Raw genomic sequence first — 17010 nt, 5'->3', positions numbered from 1 at the left:
TTGATCGCTATCTGGTGGTTGAATTTCAGGGACTGTATCACTGTCCTTTCAGCGGAAGAGAAATTGTGGTGGATGTAATGTTTGTTAAGGATTTCAGTTGAACTGCAGTATCTGCACTCTCCCAGGAACTGAACGTCTGCCCACCACAGAACCTGATACCATACTAATATTTGGAGAACTAGAAGAATCCTTGCACCAACTCCACCATAAGGAAGTCTGTCACAACAAAGATGATACCACCCACAACTCTCACCGACAGTTGTAAGGAAAAAGAATCATATGACTGGATATCCCCCAGTGAATGAAACCACCCACTGGATCATTACAGTTTTTGTGCCATGAAAAAAACTGGGTGTGAAATATGCATCAAATGCCCCAACAACAAGTATGTGGGTGAAACCAGACAATCACTGTGCTCTCAAATGAACTTTCATAGAAATTGATGAAAGACAAAACCACGATATGACCCATGTGTGACCACTTTTTCACAAAACAAAACACTCCAGATCAGACCTCTCAGTCCTAATCCTCAAAGGAAACCTGCACAAAACCTTCAAAAGATGAGCTTGGAAACTTAAATTCACTACTCTGCTAGACATCGAAAATCATGAAGTAAACAGACACTGGTTTCGTGGCTCATTACAACAATTTAGAACACATCTTAATGCCTGCTAAGTGTTAATTGCCCACTTCATTTTAAATGGTCTTCTACAGCATGTATGCTTATGCTTAACAATCTGTCCCAACTTGTATTTAGCTCAAACATTCTGGATACCTTCTCCAGATCTGAAGAGCTCTGTGAAGCTCAAAAACTTATCACTTTCACAACTGAAGTTTGTCCAATAAAAGATATTACCTCACCCACCTTTTCTCTTTTATGTCCTGGGACCAACATGGCTACAATAACACTGCAAACAACATGATTCTTAAATGAAATATAGTTGTAGCCCTGTCGGTCCCAGGACATAAAAGAGAAAAGGAGGGTGAGATAATCTTTTATTGGACCAACTTTTGTTGTTTCCAGCTCACCAAGGTCGTCTTCAGGTCTGGGAAAGTCCTTGAATGGTTCCTGAGGGCTTGTCTACACTGTCACTTTACAGCACTGCAACTTTCTCACTAAGGGGTGTGAAAAAACACACCTGTGAGCGCTGGAAGTTTCAGCTCTGTAACAGGGCAGCGTAGACAGTGCACCAGTGCTAGGAGCTGCGCCCCTTGTGGAGGTGGGTATTTTTAGAGCACTGGGAGAGCCCTCTCCCAGCACTATGCTGCCACTACACAAGCCACATGAAAGTGCTGCTGCCAGTGAAGATGTTCCCTTAGAATACGTGCTCATTACTTATGCTAATGAATCTGTTCTACCTTGCATTTAGCTGTGATGCTTGGAGTACCTTTCCCACACCTGAAGAAGAGCTCTGGGTGGCTTGAAAGCTTGTCTGTCTCACCCACAGAAGTTGGTCCAATAAAAGATACTACCTCACCCACCTTGTCTCTGTGATTCTTAAAGACAATCTTTAAACTTGAATGGTCATTATAGAAGGCTCAGTCTCTCCTTTTTTGGAAAGGTAGTTTGGTTTTTTTTGTGTTTAGTAAGAGGTGGCTAAAGCATTGTTAGATAAAAATGATTGATGTTAATTGGAGAATTAGTTATGGTTATGTGTTTTCTTATATTGGTGAACAGTGATAGCATCAAATGATCTTGTTATGCTTGTACATAAAACATATTACTATTCACATAGTAATGGTATCAGACAGTTAGATGAAGCTTGCATTTGGATATAAAGTATTTGCAAATATACAACTCAAAAAAACGTATGGCATCTCAAATATTTAAGGAATAAACAAAGGTTTTCACCTGCAAGTGGAAACATGGGGGTTAGATGTGGTCAAAACATTTCCCAACTATAAATGTTATACTTAACGTTAAATAAATGAAGACTTTAGAGTACCTTTAATAATTTCAATGTTTCTATAATTCTTTATGGCATGTGGAGGAGTTTGAAACTGAGGCTTTTCTCTATGAAGAGCAGAAAGGGTGAAAAAGCTCATTTTTATAACTTAGGCTATGTATATACACTACAAAGTTTTATTATACCAAACTGGTATCTCATATTAGAGGGAGGACCCTTGGTCTTTGGTACAATAGTCTTGTTGGTTATTTGCCTTTCTGATCAAAAGTTCTTCACTAATTGCAGTACATTTACGATTTGCAATTAGACTCCTATCATAGATTTTATACAAAGTAGTAATCAGAATAACACTTATGTACTTCATTCAAAATATATTATAAAAGAAAATAGTCTAGAATATTAAAGTGAAATAAAAGTTATAAAGCTGCAGAGTTTCTGTAAACACTCTTGGGGATAACAAACATGTTATTTTCCTTGATCCTTGGGAAGCCTGTCACGCTGACAGAAGACAGAATTCCTAAGGATCATATAATTGAACAGTTCATATAATTAAGCAAAAATATAAGCATGTGAGCAACTTTATTTCAAGCCTTGTGTATGAAAGTAAAGGTAAATATTTACTAAAATTTAGTAAAGGTGCAGGCAAGCATGTTCTAACCTAACATTAGCATATATTATGATAATTTTATTATTTTTGCATCATTGAGGTTTACCTCCTATAGGAGAATTTTTGAAAATCCCTCTATTCTTCTGTATTGAACGTATGAACACAGAGATAAGAGAGTACACTTCTCCTTAGTGTCACCTTTTGTACAAGCCACAGCTTTTTAAAAGCAGTAAGACAATACCTCACAATGCAAAACCACTAAAATCCATAGCGAACAAATGTATTTGTTTATCCTTATAATCTGACAAGGGCACATGTCTAAAGCAGTTTTGGCCCAATATCCGCCTTTCAGACCAAAAAAAGAAAGAAAGCTGCAAGTCTTTCTAAATACTAAGATATATTAAAATGATAAATAATTTATAGAAAGGGTATTGGTTAGCATGTAAAATACAGGAAGGAAGTATTAAGGTGTAACCACTTCTATTGCAACTTTCCTCCTAGGGAGGTGGTGGAATCTCCACCCTTAGAGATTTTTAAGGCCTGGCTTGGCAAGAGCTTTGGCTGGGATGATTTAGTTGGGGTTGGTCCTGCTTTGAGCAGGGGATTGCACTAGCTGACCTCTTGGGGTCTCTTCCAACCCTAATATTCTATGAAACAGTTCCCATTGTGTAGTGCTATCTGAGAGGTTTACATTGTACACAGTTCCTTGGGTAATCATTGTGCTTATGTGTATTTCCTCAATAAGCCATTAACATTGTTTGGCCTTTTTACTGTTGTACCTGAAAGGCTGCCTGTGGGTGTTTTCAACCTCACAACATGTTTCCGTAACACATAAATAGCCAAACTTGTTAACTTCACATACGATGATAGCACATACAATCCAATGAGATATTAATGTCAAGCAGATCAAGACTTTTAGAATGATACCTCACAAAGCCTACTTTGTACAAAACATATCCCTAATTACATGACAACGGTGAGTAGTGGGGTGCCAGTGTGTCACAGGCAGAATTAAGGTTATTTGGGTGCCTTCACTGAATTGATAAACCTTAATGTGCTTAGATTTATTTTAAATTTAACCTTAACTTTGAATATCCTGGGTTTATTACATTTTCTGGGGTAATTATAATATCCCCATAGATTTCTCACTGTAAATTAATGATATGTACCCTCAACCAGTTTTTATCTGGGAGTTTATGTAATGTTCTAAGAAAGTGTATGTGTATTGTAACGGTAAATATACTAAACCAAAACAAAAGAGCTAGTTCTGATATCTGTTAAACTCGTGTAACTCTGTAGTAAGCCCAGGGAAGTGAATATGTTATTTGAAATTTAAATTATTGTGTAAACTAAACAAAGTCTCTGCTTTGTATATTTTAATTAGCAAGAGAAGACGTTTATGGAATAGTTTAGGCTCTTTTTTTAAAAAAATGCCATAAATAATAAGGAAATGGGATAATAAACTTTTTGAAAAGCCAAGAAAAAACTAAATACTTGAAGTTTAAACAATTACCATCAAAGTTTGCTCTTTATGGTGACCATCTAATGATAATGAAAGATAAATATTAGACTGCAAAGCCTTCCTCACTCTGTTTAGTATAGTGTGTTCCTTCTTGAATTAATAACTTTTCAGATGCAAACTCCAATTTATTAATTCTAATGAATTATGCAATGAAAGTACTCAGATTCTTGATGTAGATTACTAACAGCAGCTTTAACTCTGCCCCTGCTGTTGTGTTACAAAATGATACTTCATTAAATGTCCATACCACCATATGTGCAATACATGCAATGGGCAGTCTTCATGCATCTTTTAGCTTTCTGTACATCAATTTGGCAACCCTTCCAGATTTCAGTAGTATATGGACAAATATTGCAACATGAGTTCTGTACATGGAAAAATATTCCAAAACACAGGTTTTTATTTAACTAGTGCAATGAATAATACAATAACTATTATGGGCCTGAGTCTTTTAATGGATTTACACTGAATAAAACAGTGCTGAGTAAGACCCTCTGTTTTTTCTGGAGTTCATTATACTCCATGGATCAATAAACATCCAAGTTTTGAAATGTTTTTTGATTTCCTTAATTCTGACTGCTACAGAAGGAGAACATTTCTGAGATCTGGCAGCTTTAGCACATCAGCCCATACTGGGAAAGGTCTGTTAGCAGAGGGAATAAAACACTAACTAGCAAGATTTCTCTGGACTGCCTAATAGTGAGAGTCTCATGCTTCTATGCAGAATAGGAAAATTGTGATTCCATATTCGAGCACCATGGAAAGCATGATGCCCTGCTTAACTGCACTTAAATGGGATAGTCTCTTGATTGGGATGTTTCCAGTAGATCTGTTTTCAGTCTAATGATGAATTGTAATTGCTGCTGCTAATCGTGAAACAGTATTAGTTTATGTCGTGCACTTAGGTGGTGGTAAGTGGTTAGCAAAGTTTTAAATAAGTATGAAATTCTTGTTTTGTCTTAATAAAGAAGTTTCCAAATAAAAATTAAAGGGGAAAGCAATAAAGATGAAATGCAGTGAACACTTTTTTTATATTTAATACAACATTGTAAGTACTTTTGAACTGAATTGGAATTGAAGGCACTCAATATCTTTCAGAATCAGGCCATCAATGGAGGCCAGTCACTGAGACTGTCCATCGGGCTCTTATTGAAGGGAATGGTAAAACACTTACTAATTTAAATGGGAGCAGCAGTTCTTTGAATGGAACTATAGGCAGCCTGCTGTCATGCCTAAACTGAGGTCTGCTCCTGCAGCCCTTAATTGTGCAAATCTCCCACTGAATTCAGAGAGAGAGATGCGCCCTCACACTCATGAGTAACACTGAAGAAATTCTGTTGTAAAACCAAATACTCTATTTAAGACTGTAGGTTAAGCATAATTCTTGAACAGAGCATACCAAAAATAGTAAATTCTGGAACTATTAGATGCCAAACTATAGCAATGCATATTCACATTATATTGTTATTTTCACTCTTCCTTTATGAGTCAGGCTATTAAAAGAGCTTGACACCCATAATTGGGACTTGGTTTTCAGAAGAGCTTAGCTCCTGTTTAGGCACCAAAATAAGTGACCAGATTTTCAGAAGTACTGAGCAATTCTGAAAATCTAGCCTTAATTGTCATAATGAGAATGGCTGTTGGCTTAGCATTTGGGAAATGTGGCTCTAATTTATGTGTTTAAATGGGAGCTGGGCTCTGTTCAAAACTGGCCCTAATTGAGGATGTTGAAATCTGGCCCTGCGCTTCTGAAAATCTACCCTTATTTTGTTTAATTTAATCTCCAATTCTGCCACTTTTTCCTCACATTAGTAGCCCTTATTCACATAAATAATTTTCCTTGCACTCTACTTGTGTGGGCAATGACTTGCAAAATTGTGCTCTTAGACTCGAAGATCCTTTTGTGTTGCAAATTTAGGGTATGTCTACGCTGCAGCTCAAACTATACCTCCCAGTCCAGTTAGACTTATGCTAGCTCTGTTTGAGCTAGTGTGCTAAAAATAGCAGCGTGGATATTGTGGCATGGGTGGTGGCTTAGGCTAGCCATCCAAACTTGGACAAAGGGGATTAGGCGGTCTTGGATTCGGGCAGCTAATCTGAGCTGCCATCCGTGCTGCAACGTCCATCCTGCTGTTTTTAGCATGTCTGGGCTGAGAGGCATGCTCTAGCTGCAGTGTAAACGTACCCTTACTGTCTTCTAACAAAGTATGCAAAGTTGTGGCTAGGCCTTGTGAGCAGCAGCAAGAACTTCCTATGCTGTCCATGGCACCACAATGGTTTCTGTGCTCCCAATGCTGCAGCTCAGTGCCTGTCAACATAGCCTATCACCTTTCAGCAGAGAGAGTGGATAGTCATCTCCCTCCTCTTTTCTTTCTTCATAGGAAGGAGAAAGAGAGGGGCAGAGGGACCATTTTGGGTCTCAGCTCCCTCCCATTCTCTTTTTCCAGTGAGGACCAGGAGAATAATGATCGTACCCCAGTTTATTGTGGAGGTAGAGGCTGATCTACTGTAACTCCAGAAGATAAAGAACATCTGATTTAAGAGCGTAACATCCCAAATTTATGAGGCAAGAAAATGGAATGAATAAAATAATTTATCTGAATTTTTGAAGTATTCTTCCAATTCTGAATGATTATTTTGATGGCTATTTATAGTAAATCCCAAATTGCCTGAGACTCTCAGGGTTGCTAGAATGATGGTACCATTTTCCAACTGACGACGACAACAAGTATTATCACATAGTCTAGCTTGGGGATCATGATTGGAGCCCACAGTGTTGCTAACGCATTATTTTTATCATGCATCTAGTAATTTAGTGTTTTTCTTAAAGCCCAAGCAGCTGGAATCATGGGGTAGTTGGAATTTCAACTTTCATTTTAAAAAATAAGTTCCTAATCCTCCTGGTTGCTGAACAAAAGCTTGAAAAAGTGAAGTGAGATCACCCTAAAGGCTACAAAGCCAGAAGGCAAAGAAAAAGTGAGAGGGAGGATTATCCAATGGGTAGAGCACTAAGCTTGCAATTTGGGAGACTAGGGTTAAGTTCTCTGCTCTGCCACAGGCTAGCTGCATGACCTTGAGCAAGTCAACGTGTACACTGATAAAAAACCCACGGCATTGAATCTCAGAGCGCGGGTCAGCTAACATGGATTTGCAGGGCTCAGGCTGCAGAGCTAAAATTGCAGTATAAAGATTCCAGCTCTGGTTGGAGCCTGAGCTCTTAGACCCTGCAATTTTAGAGCCCTGCAGCCCAAGCTGTGTGAGCCCAAGTCAGCTGACCTGGGTCAGCCGGGGCCATCCCATGGGTATTCTATTGCAGTGTAGATATACTCTGAATTTCTCTGTGCCTCAGTTCCCCATCTGAAAAATGGGGATAATAGCATTTCCATACCTGAAAGGGGTGTTGTGAGGAGAAGTACCTTAAAGTTTAAGAGGTGCTCAGATACTATGGAAATGGAGGTCATATAAGTACATTAGATAACTAGAATAGATTTATTAATTCTTTTAAATCTCATGACTTTTAAGCTGATCTCATGATTTTTAGGGGGATGGCCTTGTGATTTTTTAATGATTGTGGTCTGTAATACTGGGTCCATAATGACTGATATAATAGCAGTAGAGTGGGAAGCATAATTTATACCAATCAGTGCAGTCTACAATTCTTCCTCTTTTCCTTCAAACCTTGTTCCATTCCTCCTGTGACAGGGGATATATACATATATATGTATTACATACAAATATACATAGGGCTAAACTCTCTTTTATACCAGAGCAATTTCAATATACCGATATAATTGAGAGGAAAATTTGGCTTCTGAGGGGTAGAATATAGAAGCTCGTGCAGTCATTATGCAGAATTTTAATAGTTAATTAAAATAACGACATCACAAGAGAATAAAAGACTTGGAGAAGATTTGAGGATGATCATAATATATTAAAGTCATCTGTATGATATTTGTCAACTGATAGTGGGGGGAAATAGTAGTTCTAGGATGCATCTGAGAAGCATGTAGCTGGGAGCTCAAACTAACCATATTTTGAAAGAGGAAAGCATGATTCATGAAGAAAATTGTATCAATTTTCCTTTAAAGTCAGACGTACAGTTAAAGGTAGAATGTTTAATAAATATCACAGGCCTCCTTGGGAAATAACATTTTCAGAATTTGTGAACAGTGTGGTAGATGTCTCAAGTTATTTGTGAGGGTAACACCATATAATGTGTAAAATCACACAACATGTTGCCAAGGAGATAACTTTTATTGCTACATAAGGTATTTCCAACAGCATAATGTCAAAGTGCCTGATTTAAAGTTCATTAAGTCAATAAGAGTCTTGGACTACAGCAGGCTTTCATTCTTGGAACAGTTGAATCAGAGGAGTACTTCTGCTAAAGTACTTATAAGTTGTTTATACTATATCTTATCTATTTGTTAGCTTAATTCCCTCCTGTCAGTTCTCTGTATTTATTTTCTTTCATAGTTCTCTTAATTGTATTGGAGAACTATTACCTTATTCAATTGAAATTTAATAATTTGGTAGAATATTTAAGTGCACACACATGAAAGGGATATTTATATAATAAATTGCAGAGCCATATGATAAATTAATTTATCTTGTACCTTTTAACAACTAGATCTGTGCTCTGCTCATTAATCCATATCCCCGCAATTTATTCTAACATTCCAAACATCTGAACATCTTCAAATGGTTAATATTTTTTAAAAACCAGTCAAAGAATTGTACATTTCCTTCTTTTCTTCATAAACATAGAATTTCACTCAGAAAAATATCACACTGGCCACACTGTTCTTGAAAATTTTTGCACATAGCTGGGGCTCAAAAACTATAACACTTGGATATCACACTGGATCCAAGACCCAGAATAGGTAGGAATTGGCCTTTGAGCAGATACAGGTTTTATTTTAATAAAGATGTCAGTTTTAAACTGTCCTGTGACCTTCCAGTAAAAGAAATGGGAGATTTATATCAGCAGAAAGGGGAAATTTGCGACTTCCCAATGGAACCCAATACTTGGTCATAGCCCTAAAAGGGTCTGGGATAAGACAATTAAAAATCATTAGATTCTTAACTACTTTCATCCATTATTAGAAGTAAGTAGGTTTCCTTCCTTCACAGTTAGACTCATGGTAAGTAAGAACACCTGGATTTTCAGGTAGGGAGATATGTAAAAAAACACCAACAAACATTTCACCTTTGTCTTTCTCCTGATCCATACATTGTATGCCTGTGTTTATAACAGTTACACAATTCCTGTGCACCAAGAAATCTCTTTTTTGAATTCCTCCATAAGGTCCTCTTTTTCTGTTTACTGCTTGAAGTTAATCTCACTGACATGATTGCTGCCTTCTCTTTTGCTTAACCTCTTTTACTCAGGTGAAGCCCACTGTAATGCCCAATCTGGTGTCCTTACTCAGACCAAACTCCTTTAGACTTTGTCAGTTGATAGGGATTTCAGTCTAACAAAAAAAATCATACCTTCATAGACATGGCAGTAAATATAGAATGTGGTGCTATGTATTGTATTTCTCCTGAGTTAGGCTACAAACTCTTCAGAGCTTGGACTAGTTAAGTATTGTGTATTTACAGTATTGTATAAATAGTAATTGATAAAAGATTGCGTTTCATATTGACTGCTAATTCCAGGAAGGCATGACATATGTCATGGTAAACAAAGAAGATCATCAGCATCCTTACAGCAAGAAAACAAACCCACAGAATAAAAGCAATGGCTGTTAGAAAACTGATACAAAACATTTTTGTAAGAGTCAATTATTATAAATAAGTTTTTTTAAAAAACCACTATAAAATAGCTACCTACATGGCTTTTGGAACACATACTGTAAATCTAAAGGAAAGAAGCTATTAATTAGTTTCTGAAATTAACTAATTTCTATCCTTTGATTATTTCTCATTTTAAAAAAGGGTTAGAGGAATCTGTTAATGCAAACAGTTCTGCAGCAACTTACATCCTAAACAGCTGTTTAGGAATTTAAAGTAACATACTAAGCATAAAAGATTAGGGAACAGTTGGGCTGTGATGCAGTTTGTGTTCAGCTCTGAAAGCAAAGATTACTATTGAATACAGTTTCGAATACTTATCCTTTCCCCTTTTTTTATTATTTGTATGTTTTTATTAGGGCATCCAAGATGGATCTCAAGTGTGCGCTGGAAGAATGTTCAATGGCACTGAACTTATTTCTAAATAATAAATTTTCTGAAGCCCTGGAATTACTTCGGCCATGGTGAGTTCATTTTGTTTGTTAGAATTAATGAGGACAGATACTGTAAGGCATGCCATCTGGTTGCTGAGCACTAATCTAAGACCTCTGAATATAGTAGCTTTCATTACTTCCATTTTATCTCTCCTGACCAAAGCAATTCTGCATTGCTTCCCCAGTATATACTGTCTCTGTTTAAACATACTGAAGTTAAAAGCCCTGTCAGTCAACCCAGGGACTTTGTTTTATTTTAGTCGTAATTCTAAGGCCTAAATCAAGTCCTTGCAGATGCAGTGAAGGAAGGGGGGAGAGCAGAAATTCTGTCATCTTGTATGTGTTACAAAAGACTTGTTGCAAAATATGGCTGTTTTTCAAAAAATAGGCCAGGATAGAGGAATGCTGTGGAGTGCACTTTGATACTTCCGTGATGGTGGTATATGTGTTACCTGGAAGTTGGAGATGAGCTGCTCTTCTCCCTTTACAGCACAGCAGTTGGCAGGATTTAGTTTTAACTCCGACTTTTGAAAAACTTATTTTCCTTCTAGTTCTCCCTGTTCCTCCCTGCCACCTCCACCCATCAAGAAAATCAGCATGAAAGTACAATTATAAAGGCTTAATTTAGTAGAAAGATTTTCTCTATTAAATAAATCTATTCCTGTAGTATGATGATTTACCACATGGGTCCTCCTTTAACGATAATAGGAACAATCTTTTGACTAGAAAGGAATATCTGAAAGAAATGGGGATGCTTTTGTTTATATATGAGTGAGTGCATGCATGTAAAATATACTTAAAGTTGGGAATGCTTCCTGTTTAAAGGATGATTCTTGAGGGCTCTAAAATCTGCAAGCTTACTCAGTTATCTTGAAATTTGCTGCACCCAATGAGGGTACAGATAGGATTGGTGATCCAAATTTGGAGTCATCTGACCAAGGGGTTCCTGAGATACAGCCCCCGGCAAAAAACAGTATTTTACAAAATCAACGAGTTCTTGTAAATTTTTGCACATAGCCAGGGCTCAACCCATGACTTTGTCCTCCAACTGATCTCAGTTGCTTGACATTTATCTTAGTTAGTGCATGGCACTCGTTGCCCCTTTTGGGAAAGCAATATTTAAAACCTTATTAAAGAAAGAGTTCAGCTCTCTAGAATGGTATGTACCAAACACTCTCACCCCAAAGCGATTGGATGTACATGTGTAGCAAGACTATACAAGAGGGTTTGCAGGCAGCCAGTTGTCACAGTAATTTGGTGGTTCAGTGCAACATACTGTGGTCACTGACGCTGAGTTGCCCCTGCACTGTAAATTTGAATCCTATCCTTAGCAGAAATCGGAGATTGAATGTATGCACATGTCAACAATTGACCTCTCTCAAGGGTTTTTGTTTTGTTTTGTTTTCTGGAAATGTGCCCTGCTAATTTGTACAGCTAACAGGTATAGGTAACTTTTCTGAAAGATAATAAATTACACATGCTCTGTGCAGATATATGAGTGATTCCTGGGCATGTTGCTACTTGAGTCCCTCTCTCTTCCCTCTCCCCACAGGGAAGCCAGGTTCTGGGTGTGCCCTGGCTCTATGGGAGAGAATCTGAGCCATTCTCCCTGTATGTGTTCCAGGATCTGGGCATCTCTGTCCTTCAAGGGGGACTCTGAGCCCTACTCACCCTCCCCCATGTGAGCTGCGATCTGAGAGGCTCCTGAAAGTAACAGATTTAAACATCCAAAAACTAGAAAATACAAACTGAAAGTACATGCTGCCCTTATGTGTGGTGGAGTGGGTGGGGGCTGGCTTGGAGTCAGGGAGGACTGGGTGGGCTGAGGGCATGACTGCGGAGGCCTGGCCAGAATAGGGGAAGGGTCTGCTGGGGAGAACAGTGAGGGCACTGGCTGGATGTATAGCTCAACCTTTATAACCAAAGAAGTGTGTGACTCCCTAATAAGTTGCAGCCTGTGATATATGTATGCAACAGCAGAAGGTGCTCGGCCCAAGGAACAACTTTTATGGGCTAATGGCTTAATTGGATGGGAAAGGGAGGGTTATGAAAATATTGGTGTGTCACCTATATGTTGCAGAGGATAGTGAGGGAAGGAGTTAAAGGAGAAGAGAGATACACTGGTCTTATCTCAAATGCTTAAAGTTACTGTAAACCAGTGGTACGGAGAGGTCTTCCAGGGGTACATCAACTCATCTAGTTATTTGCCTAGTTTTACCACAGGCTATAGAAAAAGCACTAGCGAAACCAATGCAAACTAAAATTTCATATAGACAATGACTTGTTTATACTGCTCTATATACACTATACACTGAAATGTAAGTACAATATTTATATTTCAATTGATTTATAATTATATGGCAAAAATGAGAAAAATAAGCAATTTTTCAGTAATAGTGTGCTGTGACACTTTTTTGTCTTTTTATGTCTGATTTTGTAAGCAAGTAGTTTTTAAGGGAGGTATATAAGACAAATAAAGGGGGACAGTAGTCTGGAAAGATTGAGACCCATTATTGTAACCAATGTGGAATAAAACTGCCAAGATTTTGGGTAATAGTCATGTCTGTGATTTCTCTCCCTGTCCCCTTGGCAACTCCAAACATTTCAAAGCATAACCATCATCACCCTTCCACAGGAGCAAACTGTACAGGAGTGAGGAGGAATGCTTAGGAATCGCACATCATTCTTTACCTTTAGACTAAAACAGCCTAACTCCTACAAAAGTAACACCAGATGAACAAAAACTCCAAACTTCAAAACAGTGGGAGATTCACTGGCAAAAAACTTTGTTAAAGCAGAGGTAAATTTGCCTGTTTGTCTTGTGCCCTTCCAGAGCTTCATGTTCAGCAAAACTCAAACTTCTGAAAACCAGGAAATAGAGTTCATTTAGATACTGTAATGGGTTGTGCTCACCACTGTGGCACCATCTGCTGGTTGCTCCTTCTCCGAAGAGCCAGTCCTCCTCCTTTGCTGGTCAGGGGGAGACTCCCCTCTCCTCTGTGTTGTAGCCTTTATATAGAGCTCAGCCTGGCCCTGATTGGCTGCCCATCTGTGCAGCCTCTCTGGCCTACTTTAACCCATTTTCTCCTGGATTGGGGTAGCCATCCCACTAGAGATACCAACACAGCCTTAACTGAGCCCTCTTTGAGCAATGCCCTAATACGCCCGTAACACACATTCTCGCACTTTCAGATAGTACAAATTACTCAGGAAATAGGGTATATGACCACGATAGCACAGAATTTAATGCCCTGTCTTTGCTAAGGCAAAACTTATGTTTAGGTGAGCTGTTCTGAACAGAAGCTACAAACACCTGTCCTACACTCAAACAGTGAGCCAGCCCCACAGAAACTAACTTGCTACATATTACAACCTTTTCATCCCCTTTTATAGCCTCTTCACTCTTACCACAGAATTACATGTGACAATACATTTTAATTTACCCAACATTAAACCCAGAGAGTACTCTCATATCCCATCTCACTGGTAATAATCTGCATGGCAAAGAGGTTCCTGTACAATGCTACTGATATAACAGCACTCAGTGCTGAATTGAGGCATACTGGATCTCTCCAGGTATGCATACACCTCTTCCCTTTGTTCACACACAGGAGGGCAATGAGGCTCTCAGATCCCCTCCCCCCCTCCCCCCCCCCCCACCCAGAGAAGAAGGGTCCCCCAGATATCACAATCTCAGCTCTGCCAAACTTCTCCGAATGAATGCTTCTATCCAGTACAGCTATATTTAACACAATTAATGCAGGTGGAATGCACACTGATAGTTCCCAGTGGCTATTGATGTGGATACAGCTGCAAAATGAGGACAGACACATGCATGGAACTAAACAGCAGGCTGCAACTTTTATTACATTTTATGACAGGAGAGGGATGCTACCTATCCATCACCCATACTCTCCTACACCAGGTATTTAATTGGTTCCAATGCAGTGGTTATAGGGCTCCTTACCATATAACCCATAACTAGAGCCAGGGCTACAGGGCTCCTTACAGTATAATCCATAATGCAGGATACGCTCTCCTTAGCCTACCTTCAGGACTCAGCTCTCTCTGAGTTCTAGCACACACCATGATGATCCCAATGAGGATCAGAGGGTAATCAGGGTACGGACCTTGTACTGCAAGGGCCACAAGGTCCGACCTTGGCCCACAAGGCTCAGCCTATCACATGAGCCCAAAGCCCATCATCAACATCCCAGGTCTTTTACCTCTGAGAACTGTTCATTTGATTTTCTGAACTGCACTGGAAACCGGCTGCAGTTGCGACAAATAAACACCACCCCAGCACCTTAGTTAGGTCCCAAGTGCATTCCTACTTAATTTGCTGTGGCTTGAAAGTGCTGTGCGGAAGGCAAATAATTCCCTGGTCCTCTGCCATTTGACTCATGGGAGAAAAAATTCCTTCCTGACGCTCTAAACAGGTGATCTTCTAGATCCTCAGCATCTATCAGACTGGGTTCCCACTCCTAGTTTGGGTGGGTAGGATGGGCTGCTGGAACAGAGCCAAAAGAGGCTCCACATGGCTCCTACGCTGAGGAAAATCTTGGGAGCTGGAAAATGCTAGCCAATCAATACTCTTCTTCCCCAGCCAGCCGGTGGGTGCCAGAGACTTGCAGGGGAGCAGCTACCTATTATCCCTTGGCAAGTGTCTCCCTCACTTGCTACTGGACTGTCCTCTTTCACTGCCCCATCAAGTTCCCCCACCAGTTGATGCAGGTGGATGGCATTTGCCATCTCCAGGTAGGCCAGAGTTAAAGTTGTGTTTACTATGTGTTTCCTGGTTTTCAGAGGTTGTTTTGATGGTCACAATGTTCTGGAAGGACACAAGACACCATTGAGAAAACTTAACTTTGCTTTTTGGTGCTGAAGAATATGATGTATTTTTTTTAATTTGTTTGTTTGGCTAAAATGCATAAGATTTGTATGTTTGCCCCAGGTCTAAAGACAGCATGTACCATGCCCTTGGCTACAGCACTATTTTAGTTATGCAGGCTGCTATGACCTTCGAGCACCAGGATATCCAAATGGGGATTTCTACAATGAAGGAAGCTTTACACACCTGCCAAAGGTAAGCCTAAGCAATTTACATTTTGACAGATATTAAATAAAATAGGCATTCGTATATGTCAAGCTTCTGCTTTGTCAGCACAAATCAGTACTTGACCACCGTTCCAGAATGGAGCAAGCATGATGGGAGATTAAGTTGGGTATGACAGAACAAAGCGTATTATGGAACTAGGTATTCTGGTAAATCCTGAAGACTCAATCGAGATCAGGTATTTGTAGACTCAAATGTTAATTAAGTATCTAACTAGCCATGTAGACAAGCAAATAGGCAGTTTCTACATGCAGTTACAGTAATTCTGTACGCATTTTGGGCACAGGATTTCGTGCAGCCCTTATTTTCTGATTGTTTGAAAATATGGTATTCAGTGTTTTTCCTGGTGTCATTATGGAAATCCGATCCTCTTGTATTGTTGTGTTCATAGATGGACCATATATTTGAAAAATTAAGAGCTGACCTGAACCTTCACCCAAAAATGAACTCACCTTTTTGGTCTTGAAATTTCAAACATTTAATTTCCTTTACAGTAAACATACGTGCACCGTCCCCCTCCAGTTAACTATTTTGTGCCTTTCTTTGCTTCCTGGTTTTGACTGGAAGTGGGAGGACTGAAGTAACCTGAGCAAAGCTGTCCTCTACAGTAACTCCTCACTGAACGTTGTCGTTATGTTCCTGAAAAATGCGACTTTAAGCAAAAGAATGTTAAGCGAATCCAATTTCCCCATAAGAATTAATGTAAATGGGGGGGTTAGGTTCCAGTGAAACTTTTTTTTTGCCAGACAAAAGACTATATTAATTATACACACACACACATACAGAGTATAAGTTTTAAACAAACAATTGAATACTGTACACAGCAATGATTATTGTGGATCTTGGTTGAGGTGGTGAAGTCAGAGGCTGGGATATTTCCCAGGGAATGCCTTACTGCTAAATAACGAACTAGTAATTGGCTGAGCCCTCAAGGGTTAACCTGTTGTTAATGTAGCCTCACACTCTACAAGGCAGCAGGAATGGAGGGAGGGGAGACAGCATGGCAGACAGACAGAGACACACAGTGAGTGTGTGTGTGTGTGTGTGTGTGAGAGAGAGAGATGCGCATTTCCCCTTTAAGTACGCTGACCCACTCTTAAGTACACTGCCTTGTTAAGTTAATCAGCAAGGTGAGACCACATCTGCTGCCAGGAAGCTCCCTCCATCCTGAGCCCTGTCATGTCATGTGTGTCCCCCCTGCTTTGTGGAGATGGTAAGCAGGGTGCAGGAGCAAGGGGGAAGGGACTGCTGGTCCACCCTGGTTCCAAGCCCCCACGAGCTAGCTGCAACGGGCTGCTCTTCCTGCAAGCAGTGGACAAAGCAGGCGGCTGCCAAATGACGTTATAAAGGAGCATTGCACAACTTAAACGATCATGTTCCCTAATCGATCAGCAATGTAACAACGAAACAACGTTCACCGGGATGACTTTAAGTAAGGAGTTACTGTACTGGAGTTTTTTCACGGGAGGTGGATTTTGCAAAATATCTAGACAAGAGGTTGATACATCTTCAGATTAAAAAACTTCTGAATTTATGTTCTTCGCTGAACCTATGGAGACATTGTGGCCCTATAGTTAGGGTATAGGACTAACAATCAAGAAATGTAGCCTCTGTTTCTGCCTCTGCCA

The 17010-nt window shown here is 39.5% G+C and overlaps 1 protein-coding gene across 2 annotated transcripts in view; it reads left to right on the top strand.

Moving 5' to 3' along the window:
- Positions 1 to 17010, top strand: part of TTC39B (tetratricopeptide repeat domain 39B) — a 138133-nt gene that overhangs the window by 87126 nt on the left and 33997 nt on the right. For both annotated transcript variants that reach the window (XM_077817670.1, XM_077817671.1), the window contains exons 3-4: positions 10192 to 10296; positions 15221 to 15352. In XM_077817670.1, the coding sequence (XP_077673796.1) occupies positions 10192 to 10296; positions 15221 to 15352 (237 nt within the window). The remainder of the gene's footprint in view (positions 1 to 10191; positions 10297 to 15220; positions 15353 to 17010) is intronic.

The sequence above is a fragment of the Eretmochelys imbricata genome, chromosome 5 (genome assembly GCF_965152235.1).
Source record: "Eretmochelys imbricata isolate rEreImb1 chromosome 5, rEreImb1.hap1, whole genome shotgun sequence".
In the NCBI taxonomy this organism is placed as follows: Eukaryota; Metazoa; Chordata; order Testudines; family Cheloniidae; genus Eretmochelys; species Eretmochelys imbricata.
Note: the sequence above shows the minus strand (reverse complement) of the source record. Positions and strands in the feature narration are given on the sequence as shown.